The sequence below is a fragment of the Callithrix jacchus genome, chromosome 7 (assembly GCF_049354715.1).
Source record: "Callithrix jacchus isolate 240 chromosome 7, calJac240_pri, whole genome shotgun sequence".
In the NCBI taxonomy this organism is placed as follows: Eukaryota; Metazoa; Chordata; class Mammalia; order Primates; family Cebidae; genus Callithrix; species Callithrix jacchus.
The window spans coordinates 148116101-148143102 of NC_133508.1; the positions used below are offsets into that span (position 1 = coordinate 148116101).

The 27002-nt window shown below is 44.7% G+C and overlaps 2 protein-coding genes and 1 long non-coding RNA gene across 3 annotated transcripts in view; 2 read left to right on the plus strand and 1 right to left on the minus strand.

The window, feature by feature from the left end:
• The window catches only part of KCNC4 (potassium voltage-gated channel subfamily C member 4), a 72187-nt gene extending 48285 nt beyond the window's left edge, over window positions 1–23902 (plus strand). Inside the window, exon 4 of the mRNA XM_035252432.3 lies at window positions 22135–23902. Within this exon, the coding sequence (XP_035108323.1) occupies window positions 22135–22172 (38 nt within the window). The 3' untranslated portion in view covers window positions 22173–23902. The remainder of the gene's footprint in view (window positions 1–22134) is intronic.
• The window catches only part of LOC128928243 (uncharacterized), a 75590-nt gene continuing 49084 nt past the window's right edge, over window positions 497–27002 (minus strand). The window contains exons 7-9 of the long non-coding RNA XR_008473090.2: window positions 8844–9047; window positions 1853–1977; window positions 497–972 (exon numbers count right to left, since the gene is read on the minus strand). This is a non-coding gene — a long non-coding RNA (uncharacterized LOC128928243). The remainder of the gene's footprint in view (window positions 973–1852; window positions 1978–8843; window positions 9048–27002) is intronic.
• LOC118143081 (prothymosin alpha) lies at window positions 22711–23902 on the plus strand. The gene has a single exon (XM_035252434.3). The coding sequence runs from the start codon at window positions 22885–22887 to the stop codon at window positions 23215–23217; it is 333 nt and encodes a 110-aa protein (XP_035108325.1). The 5' UTR covers window positions 22711–22884; the 3' UTR covers window positions 23218–23902.

Here is a 27002-nt window from a genome sequence, read left to right on the forward strand (position 1 = left end):
CAGTGAGCCAAGATCGCACTATTGCACTCCGGCCTGGGGAACAAGAGTGAAACTCTGTCTCAAAAAAAAAAAAGAATTGGAAACAAAATTTTCCACCTTACTTTAAACTCTTGTAAATGACAAGGCCATAAGTTTTGATTTCATTTTATTAGAACTATAAAGATACAATTATCTAATAAATGCTTATAAAATATAAAGTTATAAAAATATTTCTGTTTTCTTAAAAGAACAGACTCTGGGTGCTATAGCAATTATGTGATGCTTTTGGTATACAGCCTTAGACCTCTGGCTTCTTATCTCAAATGCCTGACTTCAAGCCATCCTTGAGTGCTGGAATTATAGGCGTGAGCCACTTCACCCAGCCACCCTCTGGCCTTTTATCATAGAGCACTTTGTCTTTTGATGCAACTGGGAGCCCAGTGACTGTTTCTTCTTCTTTCTGTGCGTGTTCTCTTCCCTGACTTTCCCAACCCTACCCTCTGCCAGCACCTACCTCTTTGATCTGCAGGCACCGCATGTGTGACAGTGAGTTTGAAGTTCAGCCCAATAGGGAGTTTCTGGTTCTTGTATCATACATTTTGAGGCCCATTTACTTGTCCTAGTCTGGCTCCCAGAAGGTCACAGGATAAGCTCTAACTTCTTTGCAATACAGCTGTGCTCTGCCTCGCTTGTCTCTACCAACCTTGTCAAACCCACCTTTCCCCAATACTTCTCCAGAAGCCTTCCCTCTCCCCTCCTTAGTGGAGGTCTAGGTTTGTAACAAGGTACTTCACAGGTCCCATTTCTTCAGCCCTGACCCCCGCTCCTTTCACTCTGGTCTCTCCCTCCCCTGAGGACTTTCCTGTAGTGCTTACCTGCACAGTCAGGCCGGATAATAAGTATTTATCATGATGACGATGCCCTATCTTTCCTGCCTGTCAAGTCGTCAGCGCCTGTGTGGGACTCCGTGTAACCCCAGCACCTAGGGATACCCTGTGAACAACAGAGGATGCCGTGCACAGACCCTGTCAGGAAATGCCCATTGCTGCAGCATGACCTCTCGTGTCTGCTTCATGACCTGTTTGCATCTGTCACTTGCACATTCTTTTCTATGGTGGAGGGAGTTGCTGTGTGCTGTGTTTCTAAAATGGTTTCCTGCCTGGTGGCAAAGGGGACATGTGGGGTCAACAAAGGTGGGGCTTTTCAACCTGCTTTGGGGACAGCCAGCTATCCTGAGACCAGGAAACTGAGGGCTGGACGCTGGCTCATCCCTTGGGTAAGAGATACGGTATTAACAGCTGTTCTGGGCCAAACTACATTTAGTGACATCCTGGGAGATTTTGGTGCATGAGGCATGCTTTAAAAATACATGAGAACTTAAGGGTTTTTTTCCACACCTGCTGGGGAAACATGTCCACACATCTAGGCTAATATTAGGGCTGTTTATTTCCAAGGTTGACATTTCCTTGGCTGTCTAAGATTGCTGCTGGAGATAGAATGACTGATATTTACTCTGGCATCCTTCATCCAGAAAGGATTATCAAGGTTAAATGGGAGCATGTCTGGGCGACACAGACAGACAGACACTCCAAACAGGGTCATCGTCCGACCTGCAGTGTTGCTGGGTTCAAAGTGACTCCAGTTTAGAGGGTACATTTCATCTGGGAGACTGACAGGTTTAAAAATCCAGTTTTATACATAGAATAAGAAATAGCTCTTCCCCTGGGAAAGACTACTTTGGGGAACAAATTGAGGCCTGGAAGGCAACCAGCCTTCCTCTCTAAAACGAAACTAAGCTCCTGTAAGCTTTCAGTGAGGAGGGGGGCTAAATGGGGGTTTCCATTTGGGGAGAGTCCTTCGCAAACATCTCTACCTCTGGGCTTTCCTTTCCTCTGGGTACGAAGCTCCCCCATTCTTCCAGGTCAAATGGATGGGGTGGGGCAGTCTCTTTCTCATGTTGTTCTTGGTACAACTGAGGAATTCCAAAAGGGACTTTGCCTATAAAAAAAAAGAAAGGGTGTTTTTAAACTGAACTGGGGTCTGCTGGCCCAGTACTGCGAAGCCAAACACTGGCATTGGGACTGCAGCAAGAGAAACCAAGGCATTAATTGCAGGGCCACTAATTCTTAAGCCCTGAAGTCCTCAGTGGCTTACAGGTAAGAGTTTTTAAAGGCAAGAAGGCAGGGGTTACCAGCAAAGTCATTAATCAATACATAGAGGCTGTACATTGGTTTGACCTAAAAAGGCAAGACATCTCAAAGTGAGGGAGAGAGGAACAAGCCATAGGTAGATTCAAAGATTTTTTGATTTGTGGTTGGTTAAGGAGATGAAGTTTTGTCTAAACATTTGGGAGCAGCAGTAAAGAATTAGCTCTGGCTCAAGGGCATGACCTCCTCCAAGCCCCTCAGGAAGAAATTTAGAAGAAAGAACAGAGGTCAGAGTTCAGTCCTTAGTCCCCCCATATCTGAGGTGGACACACCAGCAGATCCGCTTGGTAAGGGTCCAGGATTCTGAGAAACAACTCAGGGACATATGTTGAGATGTCATCTTTAGTTTTTACAGGGAACCCAACATGACTTTAACTTCCTTGGCTATTGCTTTAAACTACTGTTACCTTCTTGCTTACCAAGTCGCTCATTTACTTTTCAAGGCTAGCTAGGAGCCTGCAATTTTCCTGGAAGGAACTCAAGATATTTCTTTATTTAGGCCCCTAAGAGGGATCCTGGCTCGTCTCTGGAGAAGGAGGGGGAGAAAGAAGAGGGAGAGCGGACTGGGTGCAGTGGCTCGTGCCTGTAATTCCAGCACTTTGGGAGGCCAAGGTGGGTGGATTGCTTGAGGTTGGGAGTTTGAGATCAGCCTGGCCAACATGGTGAAACCCCGTCTCTACTAAAAATACAAAAATTAACCGGGCATAGTTAGTTAACCGGGGTGGGATTAACCTGTAATCCCAGCTACTCGGGAGGCTGAGGCAGGGGAATTGCTTGAACCAGGGAGGTGGAGGCTGCAGTGAGCCGAGACTGTGCTCCTATAGCCTGGGTGACAGAGACTCCATCCCCTCCCCCCAAGAAAAGTGAAAGAATAATAAAGTACAAAATGAATTGCAATCAAAACAGAATTTGATGCTATGCTAGCAACTTCTTTTACCCTGTCCCTTCCCCACACTCTTTGAGCATCTCCAGAGAAAGATCTCCTTTATAGAGTTCAGGTTCTTCCTAGGATAGAAGACTTGGAAAACAAGTTTACAAGTGGCTGGTGAGTGAACAGTAGAACTCTCAGACTCCCTGAGTTTCCAGCAGCAGAAATAAAACATAAATAAAATATTCCTCACCCAGAGGATTGCCCCTCGCAGTTGGGTTTGAGGCTGCTAGAAGAGGGCTGTAGCCAGAGCCCAGGAGCTTTTAGAGAGAGCTGCCCAAGAAGTCACCGAGGCCCCTGTTTCCAGGCAACACTGAGGAATTCTGCACTCCTCTGGGCTGCTTGAGTTTCTTGCATTGCAAGAAACTTATGTCAAGATGTTAACCCTCTTTGGTTTGGAGAGAAAGCCCAAATAGTAATCATCTTTCATTTTAGCACCAGGGAGCCTTTTCTGGGGTCCTGAAGAGGAACTCAGAGCCAGGAGAGGGGCCCTTGGAGGTGGGTAGGACAGGGAGGGTCCTGCCCAGCACTAGACTCTCTCCTCCTGAAAACATGGAGAAATGGGCCTGGTAGTGTCCCAACTCCAGAGAGGCTCTTGGTTCCTTTGTTGACCCTCCCAAGTGACTTGTTGCTCCTACTTTCCTACCTTCTTTGTCTTTTGTTCATTCATTCCTTCCTTCAGCACAGATAGACCCAGCCTCCCATACGATAACATTAAACCCCAGAGCACTGCAGGAATACAGAATGAATACATGTAGCCTTGTTCCTTTTTTACATGGAGAGCTAGGGACAGGGTGGGGACTGGCTCTTGAAGTTCCGTGAAGACGGAAGAGGCACTGTGGAGCATTTAATAGATGCAGCCACTCTTCTGCTTAAGTACGATTCCCCCAATTCACCTGACACCCTGTGGAATAGGGAGAGAAATAATGGGCAGGAAAGCAAGTTAAGTGGCCAGTCAGGGACACAACTACTGGCTTTGTGGCAACCAGATCCCAGCACTGCTGCATGGGGAGAGAGTCTCAGCTGACTGATGGGATCAGATCTTGAAACATTCATAGCCATAACACTGAAACTGTACCCTGGAGGGGTGAGTGAAGAGGGGAGGGGCTGGAGCGCCGAACAAACCTGGTCCCACAAATAAATCCAGCCCCAGGACATCACTTTCCTAGTGAGAAGCAGCAAGAACTCCTGCAAGGTTCTCAGAAGACCCTCTGGAAACAGTCAGTCATTGTTGGTGACCCTTATGGAGGCCTTAGGAAGGCCTCCTTAGCAGCCAGGCATGCTCTAAGCCCTTTATGCGGGGTAACTCCTTCAGTCACCCTAGCAATCCTAGAAAGTAGATGCTGTTACTATTTCCATTTTGCAAATGAGGAAAGGTTAAATGACTTGCCCAAGGGCACAGAACCCATAAGTGGCAGGGCTGGGATTTGAACCCAGCCTGGCTCTGGTCTCTGCTCCTAACTATAAGTCTGCTACAGCTGTTGTTACCTTTTTTGTCCCAGATTGGCCCCCTTGATCTTCATATGGGCCCCATTTCTTCCCCTTAAGTCCTTGGCACTTGCACCCCAAGGGACCCGAATACCAGGAGAGGCCTAAAGTCTGTGTTCCCTGGACCCCAGGACCCCAGGACCCCAGGCCTTGATGTGCCATTGTCATGGGGATGTTTGCTCCTTCTGATGTCTCCTTCTTAGCTCCTGGTTAGTTCTCTTGAAGCACCCCACTTTCTCATTTTGGCTTGCTGGGCAGGCTGAGTAAATGCCATCTGCCAAGGGGCCTGCAGCAAAACAAACCTCTGCAGCCCCAGAGGTCTTGTAGCTTCCATTTAGCAAGCAGCCCTCGCGCCTCTGTGGGCAGAACCCTTGGAGAGAGGGCTGCTATTCATCACTTGTTTGGCTGTGGGAGGCTCAGGAGCCTGTGTAAGGTGGGCTTTGCTGGGGAGAATGCTGGCTTCCTGGGAGCTGAGGGGGGTCCCTGGGAGGGGTTGGGGCCCAAGAGTGCTGCTGCTGGACTCCAGGCTGCTCAGGACCAACTTCTTTTCTCCATTCTGATGCAGAAGAGCAATGTGCTTGCTTGTTTGCTATTTATACTGCAGTTGCTGTCTAGGGGTTTTCTTTGAAGGGAATGAATAAGCTCTGAGGCTCTAAGTACGTTTCTGGCTCAGTGCTGTGCTGCGCACACCCCAGTTCAGCTGATGTGAGGCCTGTCCTGATTCCCCGCTGCCTCCATGTCCTTCTGGCATCATAGCACTGCTCCTCCAGTGCCTCCGCCGCCCATAAGAACGCACTCCTAAGTACATTTACAATCTGGCTCCTGCCTCCTCCCCTGGCTAGTAAAACTTCGTTTCAGCCCCTTTAAGGATTAGGTTATACCCTTAGCCATTACCTTATTCTGTTGCTTTTAGCAAGATGTGACTCCCTACATTCAGGCATTCTTAATCCTCCTCACCCCACTTCCTATGTACCTCACCCCCAGGAAGGGGCTGAAATCACCTTTGCAGAATTGTAAGTCATGAGAGAAATCTAACATGACAGACTCCATCTTGCGCCCAACCTCACAGGCTAAATTGGTCTTTTGCTTATTCTAGTCTGGAGGCTAGTATAACTGTGAAAGGAATTTGGTTTACAGTTAAACTTTGAGGCTAGAAAAACTGTCCCTTCCTTGTTCCGAGATTGAAGTCACATTCATAAAACGTGATTAGAATAATGGTAAAGGTTCTAACTTCAATAAAGTATAATAACAAAAAAAAGAAAAAGAAACCCTAGCCTTGGAATTCTGGGGAAGACAGGTTTGAGAAGTTTCTCCCATTCTGCCTATGGCTAATGCCTATGGCTTAGCGTGTTTATCTAGAAGTTTTTTACTACCCCAGGGTCACAAGATAACTTCCCCAGCTTTCCATAGAGATAACATCACTATCGTGAAACCTAAAGAACTTCCCCATATATCTCTGAAACATTTTTGAGATGTTTTTCAGATTTGGCATTTTCGCAGACCAAGAGATTCCAACTGGTCTTGAGACCACCTCCCAGTACCTGACTCAACTGCACAAAGGCAATTGTAGACACTCCTGTGATATCCTCGGCCAATCAATTGTTTCAGTTCCCCAGACCCCTGGCTGCCAGAGTTCCCTTAAGAAACCCTAGCCTTGGATACTATGCAGCCATAAGAAAGGATGAATTCATGTTCTTTGCAAGGACATGGATGAAGCTGGAAACGATCATTCTCTGAAAACTGACACAAGAACAAAAAACCAAAACATCGCATGTTCTCACACATAAGTGGGTGTTGAACAATGAGAACACATGGACACAGGGAGGGGAACATCACACACTGGGGCCTGTTGGGGGGTGACGGGGGTAGGGGAGGCATAGCAGGGGGTGGGAGGTCGGGGAGGGGTAACATTAAGAGAAATACCTAATGTAGATGACTGGGGGATGGATGTAGCAAACCACCATTGCATGTGTATACCTGTGTAACAATCCTGCACAATTTGTACATGTACCCCATAACTTAAAGTATAATAACAAAAAAAAGAAAAAGAAACCCTAGCCTTGGAATTCTGGGGAAGACAGGTTTGAGAAGTTTCTCCCATTCTGCTTATCTGGCTGGCCCTGAGATTATTAAACTCTTTCTTTCTTTTTTTTGGAGACAGAATTTCACTTCTGTTGCCCAGGCTGGAGTGCAATGGCATGATCTAAGCTCACTGCAACCTCCACTTCCTGGATTCAAGCGATTCTCCTGCCTCAGCCTCCCAAGTAGCCGGGATTACAGGCATGCACCCCCACACTCAGCTAATTTTTTGTTTTTAGTAGAGACAAAGTTTCACCATGTTGGTCAGGCTGGTCTCAAACTGCTGACCTCAGGCGATCCACCCACCGCAGCCTCTCAAAATGCTGGGATGACAGATGTGAGCTATTGCGCCCAGCTTTATACTCTTTGCTGCAACAACCTGTTGTTCTCATTGTTTTTTTCAGGGCAGTGGGCAAGAAGAACCCATTAGGCTGTGACGGGCCATCGTTTCAGAAAGCAAATCCCTCTGGGCCTTCCTGTAGCCTGGTATCTAAACTACATGGTATTCTGTTTTTTCATTCAGGTTTATTAAAGGGCAATTTACACCAAGTAAAATACAATTCAAGATTTTTTACGGACACATCAGTTGTATAACCGCCACCACAATCAAGACACAGAACAATTCCATCACCCCAAAACATTCTCTCACACACGTTTCAAGTCAGCAACTTCCCCCATCCCCAGCTTCTCACAACCACCAATCTAATCTGTGGTGGTTTTATTTTTTCCCCTCTGTTTTTGCCTTTTCCAGAATGTTACATAAATGAAATCTGGAGTCTGGCTTCTTTCACTCAGAGAGATTCATCCGTGTTGTTGCAAGCAGCCGTAGTCCAGTGCTAGGCAGTAGTCTGAGGTATGGATGTACCACAGCTGATCACTTCATCAGTTGAAGAACATTAGAGTTGTTTCAAGTTTGGGGCAATGATGAATGAAGCTGCTATAAACATTCATGTAGAATTTTTATGTGAACATATGTTTTCATTTCTCCTGGTAAATACCTAGGAAGGGGATTTCTGAGTTGTAAGGTAAGTATATATTTAACTTTTTTTTTTTTTAGTTACCAGATCTCAGGCAAGAGAAGTAAGTATATATTTAACTTTTAAGAAACTGCCAAACTGTTTTTCAAAGTGGCTGTATTATTTTGCATTTCCCAGCAATGTGTGACAGATCCAGTTATTTTGCATTCGTACAATGTCAGGTACTGCCAGTTTCCCCATTCCAGTCCCCCTCCATTCTAAAGATGTGCTACATGGTACTTTGTGATCTATTTCTGTGCTTCTCTTTCTCAAGTGGCAGTCCTAGGAGGCAGGAAACAGGATTTGTTTATTTCTATATTGCCTACACAGTATATATCAGGGTAGGAGCTTAATATATCTTTAACACATATATGAATGAATAAATGAAGCTTTCTAGGGTGCTTGGCAGTTTCTAGAGGACACAGCTACTGATGCCTCATCCTTCTCACCTGGAAAAACACTGACGTCCAACCGGCTTCCCTTGGTCATGAGCAGTTCCTGATCCACCTCTGTCCTCCCCTTTCTTGAAGTCAGGCCACCCTCAGACTCTCCTATCTCGGTCCCTTCCCTTTGGATGTTGCCCGGTGCATTGGCCTCATTCCTCTGGAAATAAACTGAGTGCAGAGAGGACCTTCCCCTCTAGTACAGGTTATGGTCAGCAGATCCCCCAGGAAACAAGCTTCTGGAGAGATTTAAGGGCTGCACAAATAAGACAGGGAAAACAGTTGCGTCTTCATGGCAGACCACGAAAATCAAACCAAAGCTGAGAAGTTGGATGAGGCCATGTTGATAGCCTCAGGGCAGACGTAGAGAGAGGCAGCCTGATGACCCTGTCCACATAGCTACTGCGAGTCCTGCAAGTTGTCCCATATGTGGGTACTGAACTTCTTTAGGGAGATAAGCTGCTGACTGCAGAGTGTGAGCGCAAACCAGGAAGCCAAGTAAAATGACCTTCAGGAAAGGAACAGGTGGGAGGGAGCTCGTTGTGAGGAAGACAAACAGTAGCAGTGAGTGCGGGGAAACAAGGCTACAGGTGGGAAGGGATTGCCTCCGGAGTGGGTCTGGCTCTTATTACCCAACCACACTGCATCAGAAGTGAGCAACCTCTCAGGGCCTGAGGGCCTGAACACGGGATGCCTGGCCTACCTTCTCAGTAACATTGCATTTTTCAGCCCCTGCAGACTGGCTCTGCTGTGGCTTCAATTCAGAGGTACACATTCCAGGACAATGGAGGAGTCTCTTGATGTGGAAGATCAGCTCTTCAGTAGATTTAGACACCGAGGGGCTGAATGGAACTCTCTTGAAAGATCTTTTCAGGAAGGCTTGGAGACAAATAGAAGGATGACAGTTCTGGAGAAGGTAGAAATAGAAAACAAACAAGCAATGAATGACTGTCCAGAGTCAAAGGCATGCAGTTCTCATGTGAACCGGCAAGGGTCAGATGCCCCTCACACCCTGGAGAAACTGAGCAAAGAGAAAATAGAGGCTAAACCTTCAGAGGTGGGAAGGTTGTGAGAGTTCAGGGCATATTCCTGGCGGGGAGGACAGCTGAGCGGTGATGGTGTGACTGGGTAAAAGCTGGGTAAGAGGTGGTCAAGAAGAGAGTCTTAGAGATCATCTACTCCAAATTCCCTCTTTGTACAGGGGAGAGATCTGAGGCCTAGGGCGGGGAAGAGTTAGCCCACAGTTACATTGCTAGTGAGTAGTAGAGCTAAAACTGGAAAGTCTCAACTCTCGAGAGTAGTTTTGAATCCTGGCAGCTCATTAGTAAAATCTAGTTTAGAAAATTTCTCTTAAAGAGCAAAAATCTAAAAATGGGAAGCAAGACTCATGTGAACCCAGATCTGCTTGGACTGGTTTATTCCTATCCCAAATACCTACATGTGCGTAGCCTCTGATTACGGGGGCTTAAGCTTGTGAGTTCAGTGCCAGCAGACAACTTTCTCATTCTTTAGAAGGCCATTCCAACAAAATGCGGGCTAGCTGCCTCTGGAAACATTTAGGTCCAGTTTTGCTAGGAAACAATCATGTGGGGGCTGTTTCTAGTGCAGGGTGGGGAAGAAGGGGGTTGGGGTGTGGGGTTGGGAAGGAGACTGTCTCCATCGTGTGCTTTGGGAATCTTCCCTCTTGCTGCCAACTGTACAGTGACTCTGGGAAGCAGCTGAAAGAGGAGGAGGAGGCTCTGTTCACACATGAAAAGCTAAGAGTGACTTGAAGCTTATAATTACCCATATTCCCTCAAATTATCCACACCATGATGAACAGATCTCCTCTTCCTGCCCCAATTTTCCCTAAAGCTGTGGACCTCTAATGACTTCAAAACTGATCTAACATAGAAATTTTGTTCTGAGATACCTGGTCCACTCTGTCTCTTTCTGTGATCTGTCTTGGACTGTAAACTCTACTGAAGGGATTGGCTCTACTGCCTTATGTGTTCTATGTGACCATGCAGCTACAGTTGATTGGACCAGAATCAGATCCTGTCTCAATGTTGAACAATCTATTGGCTGGTCAGCAACCAATCAGATTCACCCTCTTGAGAATTTTTTTTTTTTTTTTGAGACAGAGTTTCGCTCTTGTTACCCAGGCTGGAGTACAATGGTGCGATCTTGGCTCACTGCAACCTCTGCCTCCGGGGTTCAGGCAATTCTCTTGCCTCAGCCTCCTGAGTAGCTGGGATTACAGGCACGCACCACCATGCCCAGCTAATTTTTTGTATTTTTAGTAGAGACAGGGTTTCACCATGTTGACCAGGATGGTCTCGATCTCTTGACCTCGGGATCCACCTGCCTCAGCCTCCCAAAGTGCTGGGATTACAGACGTGAGCCACCGCGCCTGGCCCGAGAATTTTAAGTATGTACTGCACAGCCAGAATGCAGTCAGAGCTCAAAGGTTACTGAGAGTTGGGAGCTTTACCTACAATTAATGCTGTGAGCAGGCTGAAGTTATTAAGAGGCAGAGATGCCTCTTGAATAAGCTGCAGAGAGACAAATGGCCCAAATGTATAAATAGATGAGACCATAGAGACACCATAGAGGCCCCAGAGAAAGAGAATCAAAGACAGCTTGGATGGCTATGAAACCAGAGCTCTGTTTATAATAAGATTAGAATTTTCCATAGAATGCTGTAGTCACACAATAGTGCTGTGTTTTCTTGAGGAGGTAGAAGACTTAACCACTCATAATCATGACATTTCATTCATAATAATCCATAATTGGAGGCATGGGAAAGTGAGTAGATACCTCACAGTTTAAAAAGGGAGAGAGAAGAAGAGAGAAAAAGAGGAGTGGAGGGGAGGGGAGAGACAGAGAGAGAGAATACCTCAAGCCCTAACAGTGCAGATTTCCCAGATTCAATTTTCAAGAGGAGACTGGCTGCACTTTATTTCCACAAGCTGCCTCAGACCCTTACAATGACTACCTCCTTTGTTTTGATCTGCACGAGTGCTTTTCTGTCCTTTGCGTTCAGTAAATTCATCCTAAAATGCATTTATCTTCAAGTAATCTGATTTCCTTGTATTATAAAAATGCTCACTCCCAAGTCTCCAAGGGATAGTCCTGGAGTTGGTTATGGTGTCTATCTAAATCTCCACAGTTCCCCGGACAATTGGCCTTGGCAGAATGAAAGACCATTAAGAAGCTGAGCAAGGAGAGGAAGGAGGAAAGCGTCGAATCTGTAACTGCATATAAAATTTCCTGGAGAAAATAAGCCCAGGAGCTGAAAAGGGCATCTAGTTAGAGCTACAAAATGTCTTTCGTTGACCTGGTGTGATCCCTAGAGAGAAAGTGCTGTGTTTCCTCAACTGGTTCCTTTACTTAGTCCGTAAATATTTATTGTATATAGATATGAGCCTGACCCTGGGCTTGGTTCTAAGGAAGCAGATAAATACAACACTAAACCTTCACTGAAAACACTTTAGCATTCTGTTGGTACTGCAACGAAATGGTCTGCCTTCGTGAGAGTTATTTTATCTCTGTGTAGGTCTCTTCTGTGAGATGAGGATTCTGGAAAGAACAGGGACCCTGGGTTACCATCTCTCCTCCCCTCCGCTGAGACTAATGCCAAGGCTGGCAGTCAAAAAGTGACTGGAGAGTTGGCCGACAGGTTTGAGTTGTGGGTTTGGACTGTGTTGCTCCTCCCTGCCCACAGTCAGCCACCCTGGCCCTCTCCATCACATTGTGGAACTGCGTGCTCCTGGTCACAGTGGGAGGCTAAGGAGCATTGAGGAATGTGGGTGAAACCACTCAAATTCATTTTGGGGGAAGAGCTCAAAGCACATGCCCACAGGATATGGGTGAGTGGTGTCTGTAGGGAGGCGCCCTGAAACCTATAGATAAAGCTGCTTACCTAGGAATAGAGCAAGTAGCAAAACCAGTTGTCCCTAAGTTCTCTGGATGCCCTGAGTTTTGAGGGAGTCATCCAAACTTCAGAGTCTACATGGGTGGGAGAGAGGACTCAAGACACTCCCAGAACCAACCTGGGAACATAGGGAGCTTCCTTAAGACTAAAATGTTATTAAGAAGTTAATGTGGAAGTCGTAGCCAGAGCAATCAGGCAACACAAAGAAATAAAAAGCATCCAAATTGGAAAAAAGGAAGTCAAATTATTTTTGTTCACTGATGATATGATCTTATATCTAGAAAGCCCTAAAGACTCCTTCGAAAAATTCTTAGATTTGATAAATAAATTCAGTAAAATTTCAAGATACAAAATCAACATACAAAAACCAGTACCATTTCTATATGCCAATAAAAATCAAGCTGAGAAGCAAATCAAGAACACAATCCCATTTCCAATAGCTACCAAAAAGAAATTACCTAGGAATATATTTAACCAAGGAGGCAATACTATTCATCCACAAAAAATAATGAGTTCTCAACAAGGAAAACTACAGAACACTGATGAAAGGAACTGTAGATGATATAAACAAATAGAAAAACATCTCATGCTCATAGATGGAAAGAATTAATATTGTTAAAATGACCATACCTCCCAAAGCAATCTATATAGATTTAAAGCAATCCATATAGATTTAAAGCAATCCTTATCGAACTGTCATTGTCATTTTTCACAAAATTAGAAAAACAAATCCTAAAATTCATATGGGACCTAAAAAGAGCCCAAATAGCCAAAGCAATCCTAAGCAAAAATAGCAAAGCTGGAGCCATCATATTACCTGACCTCAAATTATACTTCTGGCTTATAGCAACCAAAACAGCATGGCATAGGCATAAAAAATAGACACATAGATCAATGAAACGGAATTTTAAAACTCAGAAATAAAGCCACATATCTACAGCCAACTGATCTTTGAAAATGTCAACAAAATATACATTGAGGTAAGGATACCCTTTTCAATAAATAGTGCTGGGAAAATTGGATTGCTATAAGCAGAAAAATAAAACTGGACACCTGTCCCTCACCATATACAGAAATCAACTCAAGATGGATAAATACTTAAATGAAAATCCTGAAACTACAAATATACTAGAAGAAAACCTAGGGAAAACTCTTCTGGACATTGGTCTAGGCAAATAATTCATGACTAAGGCCTCAAAAGTACAGCAACAAAAAAAAATAGACAAATAGAACTTAACTAAAAAGTTTTTGTGTAGCAAAAGAAATAATCAACACAGTGAATAGACAACACAGTGAACAGACAACACAGTGAACAACATGCAGAGTGGAAGTAAATATTTGCAAACTCTGCATCTAACATGAAACCAATGTCCAGGATTGACAAGGAACTCAAACAACTCAATGACAAAAGCAACAACAACAAAAAAACCCATTAAAAAGTGGGCAAAGGACATGAATAGACATTTTCAAAAGAAGACATATAAATGGCCAAAAAGCTTATAAAAACAATGGCCAACATCACTAATCATCAGGTTTTAATGCAAATTAAAACTACAATGAAATATCATCTTTTACTAATAGTTATTATTAAAAAGTCAAAAAATAGATGTTGGTGAGGATGCAGAGAACAAGGAATGCTTATACACTATTTGTGAAAATGCGAATCAGTACAACCTCTATGGAAAACAGTATGGATGTTTCTCATAGAACTAAAGATAGAACTACCATTTGATCCAGCAATTCTACTACTGATTACCTACCCAAAGCAGAAGAAATCATTACATCAAAAAGATACTTGCACTTGTATGCTTATCATAGCACTATTCACAATAGCAAAAACAGGAAATTAACCTAAGTGTCCATCAGTGGAGGACTGGACAAAGAAAATATGGTATGTATATACCACGGAATACTATTCAGCCACTTAAAAAAAGAATGAACTCATGTATTTTTCAGCAAAATGGATGCTACTAGAGACCATTATCTTAAGTGAAAAAAACTCAGAAACAGAGTCAAATCCCACGTGTTCTCTTATAAGTGGGAGCTAAATAATATGTACACCTGGACACAGAGTGTAGAATGGTAGACAGTGGAGATTCTGAAGGGTAGGAGTGTGGAATGGAGTGAGGGATAAGAAATCGCTTAATGGGTACAATGTACATTATTCAGGTGAAGTTTACACTGAAAGCCAGACTCCACCACTACATAATATATCCATGTAAGAAAACTGCACTTATATCCTCTCAATTCATACCAAAAAACCCCACCACCACCCTTAGTGCTCTGTGACCTTTATAAGAATGGGTTAATAGAAATAGCGGGTGAAGAATTGGTTAATAGAAATAGCGGGGTTTTCATGGTGTTCAGGCAAACAAGACCAAAGAGAGAAAGATAATTTTAGTGTCGCTAGCTTTTTCAGAAGGAGAGGGAACCCTGACCGGCCCCCATGGGTACCTGGACTCTATGGCAGGACTTTTTCTGGAGTGAAGATGTAGGTACCTAGCTCCCATGGCATAATATATTGACCATCAAGAGCATAAACTAACCTCCTGTGCCCTACATTCTGCCTCAGGACCACCCAGTCCAGACTCTTTGAGTTATACTTCTCATGACAATTCTGATTTACCATCAGTCTGTTAGGTGGCTCGTTGGCAGAGGCACTGTAGTCCTCTAGTGCATCTAAATGCAAGAGCATCATCTTCAGGTAGAGAGAGTAGGACATGTTGTATTCAACACATCTTAGAACAGCACCTGCAGCTTAGTATCTCATGCAGGAATCGTGCATCATGTCACCAAGCAAAAACAAACAAAAGGCTGAAAAACATGGACCTTCAGGGGGAAGACTGCAAAAGTGAGCTGGTAACAGACAGTTGCCCCAGAAGTTCTTAACAGTGTTGAGAGCTGGGTCATATGTATATACCAGTATCACCCACACATGTTTAATTATAGAGACTCAAATTTTACCAAATTGCCAAGGACATGTAAACTGTCCTCTTCTTCTGAAGCCTCTGCTTTCAACATTACCTTCCACCCCACTTCCCGCTGAAATCTAAATTTAGACATCTGTTTTCACTGTTTCAATAATCACGGGTACTTAGGCTTACTTGATAGGGGTGATATTGTAAGTGAAGTCAAGAAAGAACACACATCATTAAAAACGTTCAGGGCCAGCAAAATGCCTTTGAAATCGCTTGCTTTTTAGCTGGAAATGTGAAATAGCATAGCGGGAGCAGGTCTTGATGCCTGCATCAGGAAGATAATAGAAAGGTAATGCTATTCCCTGTGTCACTTTTAATGCCACAGGCAACTTCCCATTAACACTGAAAAGTTCTTTTCTTTAAGAAAACAGAAAATAGGTTTTATTGGTGAAATGGACAGCCCACTACTTTCCTTATTCCTCACCTTACCTGTCCCTGAGATAGCTCATCTGCTACCAACCGTGGAGCTCTCCCTCTCCAGATGAAACTTAGGGCCTTCATCCTCCTTCAATACCAAGATCTATAAAGTCTGACATTCAAGTCAGCAGGACTGCCATGGGCAATGAGAGTGACAGTGCTTCTATCTCTAAAACCTGGTACACTTTGTTCTAAACCAGATTCCAGGAAGCTCGAAGCGGGAAGTAACATCGTGAAAGGCCCCAGACCCGATACTCTCAGGAGAGGGGGCAGGAGCAGAGCCTTCCTTCAATTAAATGCAGGCTAACTCTAAAAGGCTTTATATAGCTATGCTATAAGTTGTATGATCACACTAGGTGCAGATTTATAAGTCCCTTTTTTTTGTGTGTGGGGGTGTTATTAGAAGAATTCTTGGGCTGGGCACGGTGGTTCATGGGCCAGGCACACTGGCTCATGTCTGTAATCCCAGCAGATTAGCAGACTGAGGCAAGATTGCTTGAGCCTTGGAGTTCAAGTCAGCCTGGGCAACTGGCGAAACCCCATCTCTACAAAAATACGAAAAATAGCCGGGTGTCATGGTATGTGCTGTAGTCCCAGTTACTCGGCAGGCTGAGGCAGAAGGATCACTTGAGCCCGGGAGGTTGAGGCTGCTGTGAGCCATGATCATGTCACTATACTCCAGCCTGGATGACAGAATGAGATCCTGTCAAAAAAAAAAAAAATAGAAAAGAAAAGAAAGAGAGTCACCAAAGGACATACCAAATGTCCCTTAGGCAGATCACCTTTCTGGACCTCAGTTTCTCTCTTTTTTTTTTAAATCGGGATACTAGACTCTTATTCAATATATAATTTGCAAATATTTTCTGTAATTCTTTTTTTTTAACATCTTTTTTTTGGAGAGAAGGAAAGAAAAGGAGTGAAGGAGAGGAAGAAGGAGGAAGAAAAAGAGGGAGAGAGAACAGAAATGTTGCTTTATTCTAAAAAATGGGCATTAATAATGGCTGATCAATATTTCATTCAAACCTATGAGTAGGTGTGATGTGGTATTGACAAGAATGTATATTTTGTGTATTTAAAGTGGAGAGCTCTATAAATATTTATTAAGTTTACTTGTTCCAGATCTGAGTTCGAATCCTGGATATCCTTATTAATTTTCTGCCTCATTGAGTCTAAGTCTCTATGTATCTGGGTGTTAGGATCGTTAGCTCTTATTGTTGCATTGATCCTTTTACCACTCTATCTTTGTTGCTTTAAAATCTGTTTTATCAGATGCGAGAATTGCAACTCCTGCTTTTTATTTATTTATTTATTTATTTTTGCTCTCCATTTAGTTGGTTAATCTTTCTCCATCCCTTTGTTTTGAGTCTTTGTGTATCCTTGCATGTGAAATGGGTCTGGATGTAGCATACTGTTGGGTTTTGGCTGTATCTTTTGATTGGGGGATTTAGTCAATTTAAATTTAGGGTTACTGCCATTTGATGTTAACTGGCTGTTGTATCCATTCGTTGATGTAAATTCTTCTTTATGTTGATGCTCTTTACTTTTTGGTATATTTTTAGAAGGGCTAATACTGGTTGTTTCTTTCTATGTGTAATGCTTCTTTCAGAAGCTCTTGTAAAGCAGGCCTGGTGGTAATAAAATCTCTGAGTACTTGCTTGTTCATAAAAGATTTTATTTTTCCTTCCGTTGTGAAGCTTAGTTTGGCTGGATATGAAATTCTGGGCTAAAAGTTCTGTTCTTTAAGGATGTTGAATATTGGCCCCCACTCTCTTCTGGCTTGTTGAGTTTCTGCTGAGAGATCTGCTGTAAGTCTGATAGGCTTGCCTTTGTGGGTAACCTGACCTTTCTCTCTGGCTGCCCTTAGTATTTTCTCCTTTGTTTCAACCCTGGTGAATCTAACGATTATATGCCTTGGGATTGCTCTTCTTGAGGAATATCTTTGTGGTGTTCTCTGTATTACCTGGGGTTGAATATTATCCTGCTTTGCTAGGTTGGGAAAATTTTCCTGAATAATATCCTGAAGAATATTTTCCAGCTTGGATTCATTCTCTCCGTCACATTCAGGTACACCAATCAAACGTAAATTAGGTCTTTTCACATAGTCCCATATTTCTTGGGGACTTTGCTCATTCCTTTTTATCCTTTTTTCTCTGTTCTTGTCTTCTTGTTTTATTTCATTAAGTTGGTCTTTGACCTCTGATATCCTTTCTTCTGCTTGATCAATTCGAGTGTTTAAACCTGTGCATACTTCTCGGAGTTCCCATATTGTATTCTTCAGTTCCATTAATTCACCTGTATTCCTCTCTAAATTGTCTATTCTCATTAGGATTTCATCAAACCTTTTTTCAAAGTTCTTAGTTTCTTTACATTGGGCTACAACATGTTCTTTTAACTCACAGAAGTTTCTTATTATCCATCTTCTGAAGCCTGATTCTGTTAATGGGATGCACTCGTTCTCCATCAAGCCTTGTTCCCTTGTTGATGAGGAACTATGATCCTCTTTAGAGGGAGAGCCATTCTGATTTTGAGTATTCTCAGCCTTTTTAAGCTGGTTTCTTCCCATTATTGTAAATTTATCCACCTGTCGTCTTTGTAATTACCAACTTTCAAATTAGGTCTCTGAGTGGACGTCCAAGTTGTTAATTCCCAGGGCCGAAATATGAGCAACCCACTGCGCCGGCCAAAACAGCAGCGTTAAGACTGATGGTGCTTTTCTGCCCGGGAATCTCCAGTCTGGCTTCCTTCTTGAGTCCCTAATAGGCGACTCTGCCTTCCCGGAGCTCCAAACGTCAGTCAGAAGGGGAACCAGTCCCGTTTACCCTGCACCAAGAGCTGCCGCACCGAGGTGCCAGCAAAACCGCCACGCTGGCCACAAGTGTTGTGCTGGCGACCCGTGGGGCTCCTGCACTGGGAATCTTCTGCTCCGTGAGCGACAAAAATTTGAAAGTGTGGCATCCTCTCGTTCTCTGAGCTTTCACTGGGAGCTGCAATCCCGAGATGTTAGCGATCAGCCATCTTGGATCGTTGGACCTCAGTTTCTTTATCCATAGATTTAGATGATACAAGTCAGTGGTTTTCAACCAGGGGTGACTTTGCTTCCTGAGGACATTTGGTAGCATCTGGCGAAGGAGGTGTTTGGGGCTGTAACAATATGACAGAGCATGCGGTGCTGCTGTCATCCATGGATGCCCCTCGACACCCACAATGCACAGCTCTGTGTGCCCCAAATACAAACAAGTATTTGGTTTACAATGTCAATTATGCCAAGGTTGAGAAACCCTGGAGTAGATGATTTTGAAGTTCTCTCCCAGCTACAAGAATATCTTCCCTTTGGTGTGAGTATTAAAAACCCACGTGAACATGTATGATTGGGATCCCTGAGTTTTAATGGCAAGGCCCAAAACTTATTTCAGGTACTAAGAAGGTGCCCTGCTTCTGTGCCAATGTCCTGAACTCACCTTCCTAGCCAAGCAGACCCAGGGCCATCTGCTGCCATCATATCTGTTACCCCAGGGTCAGCAGAACACCTATCATCATGGAAGGCATTCCCAGCTAGAGAAGTTGGATGGGAAGTGGGGATGGAGGTATCACTTGTCACCGGGCTTTTCTCACTGCCAGTTTCCTCTCATTATCTGCTGAACCCTGTTCCTGTCTGTCACCATGCCTGTCACCATGCCCGTCAGGGGCCCAACTGCAATCTTCCTTCCGTCTCATATCTACTTCTTTCCTCTTCTGGGACTTAGGTCTGCCAGCTCTGAAGACTCACCTTCCCCAGGGGAAGCTCTTCATCACCTCATCCCCCAGGCTTGGATTCATGGTCCTAAAGAGGACTTCAGGATTTAAGCTATGGGCTTTTCTTCCAGCATTCACTAGTCTATCCTCAGTATACATAGGAGAGGCTCAGAAACATTTGTTGAATGAATGAAGAGCCTCCCAGCGTGTGATCTCCCTGAGATGCACACTGCCCACCTGGCTCCCTGGAATTGGAATGGACTCCAATTCACAGCTTGCCATCTGGACTGATGCTGATTCGAGTGATCCTGGGAAACGAGAGATTTGAAAGAGCAAAGATGATATAGTGAGCTCTGCTTCCAGGTGTAAAAGGGGAATGCAGGACTGATGCTTTCCATTATTTCTGAAAGAGCGATAATGGCTGTGAGAGAGCTTTGAAAGAATCTGATACTTGTGTCACTTCCCCATGTTAATTATTTTTATTATCCGTTTCCTGGTTCCCTGTGGTGATTTAAGGGCTTTAGGAATTTTTAAGCTATCATTTACTGAGTGCTATGTTTCATCAGCTTTATAAACATGACCATAATAGGTTGACCGACTAGATGACCACGATAGTTTGGTTCTCTTTTTGTCCCGTTTCTCAGAAATTGAGGCACAGAGGGGTTAATTACATGCCCAAGATGCCCAGCTAGGGGAAAACTAAGTTCAGATTCATACCCAGGCCAGTGTGCCTCCAAAGCTGGTCTTAATAAAGTCCTTCAAACAGAGAGAGCCTGGATGCTTGTGCTTGATGGCCACAGGGTGGAAGGAGATTGTGCTCTGTCTCTCTGCCAAGTTTGAAGACAGAGAGACTCTGGGGGAGAGGGGCAGTGGGAGAAGGGGAGGGAAGGATTCTTCCCTGAGACTTTGGGGAAGGCAGAAACAAGTCCCATGAATTCAGCCTGGGTAGGAAATAGGTCCTCAGTCTACAACTCTGAAAATCCCCCGAGGGGAGGCCCAGCTCAGAGGTCCGGTGAGTCTAGCTCTGGCCGGCTGCCCACAATCCCCTAATCTCTGCTGCACCATTCTCCGTTTGTCTCCCCCAACATTTGGGTGGCCAGATTGAGCAAACAGAAATACAGGATGGCCGGTTAACTTTGCAATTCAAATAACAACATTTTTTTTTAGTACCAGTATAGCATATTTGGGACAAATACTAAAATATTATTTATTGCTTATCTGAAATTCATATTTAATTGGCTGTCTTGTATTTTATGTACTAATTCTATCTACCATCCTTGGCCCCTCCCATACCATCCCCTGGTCTGCTGCCCTGCTATTCCCAGTGGAAATTCCTGGCCCCACATAGACCAAATTGCTGTGTCACATTCCCTGCCTAGAGCTGCCCGGTGGTCACTACCCAGCTTAGTTTCTCCAGGAGCCCTCCTTGAAGCAAACAGTTGCAGCCCTGAGGACAGGACCGTGAGCATCCTGCCCCAAGTCACTCAGATTCTCCTGGGGGTATTAGGTTCAGGCTCCCTGGGGTGGGGGTGGGGGGTTCTGGATAGCAAAGTAAAGAAGCTAATGAGACAAGAAACCTTGCCTCATGGTTTGGAAAACTTCATCACTTCCCTGACTCTGGGCCAAAGCAATCATTTTAAGGTGCTTGGAGCAGGGAGTGGGGACTGAGAGGAGGGTGGTTTGCTGTGAGTTTCTCCTCCCAAACTTGACAGCTGCAGACAAGGGTAGGTTAATGAGCTGTGGAAGTAGAATTCACCCAGGAAATGATGTGGGGCCACCCCGTGCCTGTACCCAAAGGCTGTGGAGATTCAGGCTTGGAACGAGTGCAATCTGAAAACTCACTACCTATTTTGGGGCTCCCACTCCTCCCTTCAGACATAAACATGGAGATGGGAAAGGGCTTGGCCTTCAGGCAGGAACCCGTGGATTGAGGAAGACAGCAATGGGATGGAAAAAGGGAAGGGGAATTAGAAGAGCTGTGCTTTCCGTATTTGACTCCCCACATATGTACACATGCACACACTGCACTTACAGCACAGGAGCTGGGGAGCTGAGTTCTCACTTGTGTTCTGTGGCATGTGGTGAGCCAGTTGCTTCCCTTGTCTAGGCTTCAGTTTGCTCATCTGTAAATTTTAGGAAAAGGGCTAGAATCTCTTGGGCCCTGCCTGCAAAGGTCCAGGAATCTGGTGTCCCCACCTAAGTATGAACTCTCTGAGAGACTTGGCTTCAATCTCATGGATGACTTATCACCCAGAACCCAGCCAGCCTCAGGGAGGGTCCAGCAATGCTGGTTTCTGCTGCTGCTGCTCTCCCTAGACCTGGAGAGTGGCCAAAAACCAGAGGCATTTCCCAATGTGTGAGCTGGGGCCTTCCCAGGCTGCACTGGCAGAGGCTGCAGGGGAACCAGGATTCTAAATTCCCAAGCAGGCAAATTACCCAATGAGCACCCTGCACCCTAGAGCCTCTAGACCAATCCAGGAGACAGGGCAGAGGAGGACACATCTGCCAGGTGGCTCCCAGGGTCCCACCTCCAAGTTATTCTCATACTCAGTGCCACTGTGAATGCCTTCCACTTTAGCTTAATTAAGCCATCTGCCCACATTAAATGGTAAATTATCTCAATCACTCCCTGGATCCCAGAGGGGAGAAAGAGATGAAAGGAAAATGTCATCCCTTGAGTGGAGCTGAAGGACTATGCCCCACCAGTGATGACTTCTCCCTCAGTGAGGGACAGCCTCCAGTGTTTACAAATCTTTCTGTGTCCTTGAAACTCTAACTCCACCTGTCACCTCACTGCTTCTTTCTCTTTCTATAGGGAGGAGCGAGGCTCTTGCATGTCTGACCATAGGTAGGGAAAAAGAGAGTTCTTTTGTTCCTTTACCTTGGGGATGCTTGAATGTCTGTAATGTTGCTCTCTTCCAATAAGCCTGTTATGTTTGCACCCCTTTCAGCTCTTGGTTCTGCTGAGGAAGCCCTGTGCTCCCACTGAAGTGACCTGTGAACTTCACTCTGCTCTGCAGGCATGTGGCCAGAGGCAGGAGGATGGAGAGATCTCATTACAGGATCTGTGGGGGAAGTGGGAGGTGTCTCCCAGGGTAAAAGCACCTTCTTCGAAAGGTTTTTGTGGACCAGGGGATGGCCCTTGCTTGGCTTTGGGTTCCAGATGTTGGATTTATATGCATGCTCATAGTTTTTAGGGTTCAAGAATCATTGACTTACAATCACTAAATCCCTAAGAGACTGATGAATCTGAGTCCAATAAAAAACTGGGGGACGTGACTCAAAAGAGATTGACTCACAATCACTAAACTTCTAAGAGACTGAGTGTCTTGGTTCATTTTGTGTTTCTAGAGCAGAATACCCAAGGCTGAGTGATTTATAAAGAAAAGAGGTGGCCAGGCATGGTGGCTCAAGCCTGTAATCCCAGCACTTTGGGAGGCCGAAGCGGGTGGATCACAAGGTCAAGAGATCGAGACCATCCCGGTCAACATGGTGAAACCCCATCACTACTAAAAATACAAAAACTGGGCTGCTCTGAAAAGCCATCTTTGCATTGTTCCTCGTCCGACTCCTTGCTCGCCGCAGCCGCCTCCGCCGCGCGTCTCCTTCGCCGTCGCAGACTCCGGCAGCTTTATCGCCAGAGTCCTTGAAATCTCGCTTTCTTTTTAATCCCCCGCATCGGATCACCGGCGTGCCCCACCATGTCAGACACAGCGGTAGACACCAGCTCCGAAATCACCACCAAGGACTTGAAGGAGAAGAAGGAAGTTGTGGAAGAGGCGGAAAATGGAAGAGACGCCCCTGCTAATGGGAATGCGAATGAGGAAAATGGGGAGCAGGAGGCTGACAACGAGGTAGATGAAGAAGAGGAAGAAGGTGGGGAGGAAGAGGAGGAGGAAGAAGAAGGTGATGGTGAGGAGGAGGATGGAGATGAAGATGAAGAAGCTGAGTCTGCTACGGGCAAGCGGGCAGCTGAAGATGATGAGGATGATGATGTCGATACCAAGAAGCAGAAGACCGACGAGGATGATTAGACAGCAAAAAAGGAAAACTTAAACTAAAAAACAAAAAAAAAGGCCGCCGTGACCTATTCACCCTCCACTTCCCGTCTCAGAATCTAAACGTGGTCACCTTCGAGAAGAGGCCGGCCCGCCCGCCCAACGCGGGCAGTGCCACCCGCAGACGAACGACGCGCTCTCCACTACCCAACCCAAACCATGAGAATTTGCAACAGGGGAGGAAAAAAGAACCAAAACTTCCAAGGCCCTGCTTTTTTTCTTAAAAGTACTTTAAAAAGGAAATTTGTTTGTATTTTTTATTTACATTTTATATTTTTGTACATATTGTTAGGGTCAGCCATTTTTAATGATCTCGGATGACCAAACCAGCCTTCGGAGCGTTCTCTGTCCTACTTCCGACTTTACTTGTGGTGTGACCATGTTCATTATAATCTCAAAGGAGAAAAAAAACCTTGTAAAAAAAAGCGAAAACGACAACAGAAAAACAATCGTATTCCGATCATTCCAGTACCTTTGTTGTGTATGTACTTAGCTGTACTATAAGTAGTTGGTTTGTATGATATGGTTAAAAGGCCAAAGATTAAAAGGTTTCCTTTTTTTCCTTTTTTGTCTATGAAGTTGCTGTTTATTTTTTTTGGCCTGTTTGATGTATGTGTGAAACAATGTTGTCCAACAATAAACAGGAATTTTATTTTGCTGAGTTGTTCTAACAACAAAAAAAAAAAATACAAAAACTTAGCTGGGCACGGTGGCACATGCCTGTAATCCCAGCTACTCGGGAGGCTGAGGCAGGAGAATTGCCTGAACCCAGGAGGCGGAGGTTGCGGTGAGCAGAGATCGCGCCATTGCACTCCAGCCTGGGTAACAAAAGGGAAACTGCATCTCAAAAAAAAAAAAAAGAAAGAAAGAAAAGAGGATATTTAGCCCACGGTTCTGCAGGCTGGGAGGTTCAAGAAGCGTGGCGCTGGCATCAGCTTGGCTTCTGTTGTGGGCTTTTCTGCTGCATTAAGACATGGTGGAAGATCAAAGGGGAGGTGGACATGTGCGAAGAGGCAAAACTCAAGGAGCATCCTGGTTCTATTAAAGCCCCTCTCAAGGAAGCCTTCCTGTGAGAACTAATCTGCCTCACAGAGAGCAAGCACTGACTACCGCCAAACCATTTAGGAGAGATCTGTCCCCACCTCCCACTGCGCCCCGCTTCCTAACACCGTCATTTCAGGGATCAGTTTCACCACGCATTTTGATGGGGTCAAACTCAAAACCTAGCACTAAGGAGCCGAGCCCAAGGTAAACGTCAAAAAGTGACAATTCCTACCAAGTATCCCCTTTCTGGTATGAAGCTTACCCAGAAAACTAATAATCAGAAGACTACTTAGTGAGTACAGAACAAAGAGACATTAGGTCAGGGGACAGGAAATTGTGATTAATTATGTCTGATCCAGAACTAGTTGTCTCTATCAGTGGAACTGGAGACACACTGACTGGGTGTATTATTTGCCCTTTTCTGGACACCTAGCAGGCCACAGACCTTCAGTTACCCTAAGCTTCCTTCAGTCAGACTGGGGACTACTGACTGAGCCTGAGCTCCCTTTAGCTACATTTAGTCCTGATGACTTTTTTTGGACTTGGGTACTTCCCAGTCTCTTCATTATGCATTTCCAAAGCATCATTTAGAGTGGGTCTTTTCTATGAAGGCTTAATGCTTAACTGTTTCACTTTCTCGAAAATGACTTAAGTCCCAGGTTCTGTCACTCTTTCTGTAGCTCCCTAGCTACACAGAATTGTTTTAACGAATCATAAGTCATGCCCCTGGATCTCAGACAGACTTCACATGCTGTTTCAGGGCACACTGGGCTTCCGCTGAGGCTTCCCTCAGTGGAGCTGCCTGCTAGCTGTGTTACTTTGGGTACAACACTAAGCCTCCATGAGCCTTGGTTTTCTTAGGATAAAATGGGGATATTAATGATGATCTCACAGGGATACAAAGATCAAGAGAAATGGTCAAGTGTTGTATCTTGATCATGTATCAAAAAGGGCTGTGACCTCCTTACAGTGACTCACCAGTCAGGAGCCTCAAGGGATGCTTTCCCAGGCAGAAATAGTCTTGGCAATATGCTTAATTTGTTTATTCACAAAGCATTTATCAAGCACCTACTCTATGACAAGCATAGTACTTGGAGTGATAGAAGAAATTTTCTTAAATGCTGAAATAATTACTTTACCATGGGAGGTGAGGATAGTATATTGACAACTAATATTGGGAACTTATTGTGTGCCAGACAGAGAACTAATGGCAGGTATCATTTTATTAAATTCACACAACAGCCCAATGAGGTAGACACTTCAGCTAACCCCATTTTGCAGATTAGCACACAGTGCTAATCAAATTCTTTAAGGTAGACAGCTTGTACATGGTCTAATTAGAGCCCCGATATGAGTGGCTGCAAAGATCATGCTCTTAACCAAACTGCGGAGAAGGATAGATTACAAGGGCAAAATTAAGACTGGTACAGATTAGACCCTCTTGCACTGTGTGTGTGATTTTCTTGGAAGGTTATTAAATGTAATGTGTTATATTCAAACATGACTGTGGGTTTAAGGCTACAATGTTAGGGTGCGTAAAAGGAGGATCTCCTTCAATAGGGTGAATAGTGATGAAACAGCCCATAATGGGGACAAAGAGGATTCTCAGACTAGAAGCATAGGGAATTCCCCATGTGGGTGTGGCCTCCTGGAAGGTTAAGTGCAAAGGCAGCATCCATCACTTTGAGGTAAGCAGGAATCAGGAAGTGGGGAAAGGGCGGTGAGCCAGGGAGACCTGCCATCTCTCTTAATAAAATCGCAGACCTCCAAAACCAGCATGTAAGGGGAACTGGGCCTCACTGCGTCCAACCCAGGGATTCATACTCCCTCAGGGATGTTCTAACAATGACTGCTGCCTCTCTCATGGGCCTCACGTCCAAAGGTCCAGCCAAAGACAGGACACCAGGTTGTCTTTAAAGCCTATTGCTGAGTGGCCAGTCTTGAAGTTGTGTTCTATGGTCATATTCTATTGTCTGCCTTTATTTTTCCTCTTATTCCTAAGCCTTTAGACAAGTCTCATGTAACTGGCCCAGCCTGATTTCTACCAGACAAAAGGAAAGGCCTTGTGTTCAGGCTCTAATTGAAGCATTAAAGAGATTGCAGGCTTCCTTCAGCTTTGCAGAAAAAATGTATTCCAGGTCAGAGTGTCATCTGCATCCTCATCAGGAGATACGCTGGGATGGCCTTGTCACCGCAAGACTGCCATGAAGCCTGTGAAGTTCATAGACTCACTCCAAGTCCCCAACTCACCCTCCCACCCTCAGGCCCCAGCAGTTGATGCCTCTGTTCTCAGATTCCTATAATGATTCCAGGTGGTGACCATTACCCAGTACCACACTTTCTAGACAGTGCCCATCTCAGGGGCCAGCATCCTGACCATCCCTAGAGTTTGTCAAGAATGCAGAGCTTTGAGCCTACTCCAGACCTCCTGAATCAGAATCTGCATGTTAACAGAGCCCAGATGATTCAGAAGCACATGAAAATTTGAGAAGCACACATCCAGGGCAGGGGTTCTTAACCTGCATCCATGAGCTCAACGGGGAAAAAATAGTGTTACATCTTTATTTCTACCAATCACTAACCAGACATTAGGATTTCCTTCTGTTTTGCATGTAGGTTGCAAGTCACAGAGGTAGTCACAATACTTGTCACTTTGTCACCAATAGAAATTGTGGATACTTTTGTAACACATTACAGTTGTTTTAGACATCTCAAAA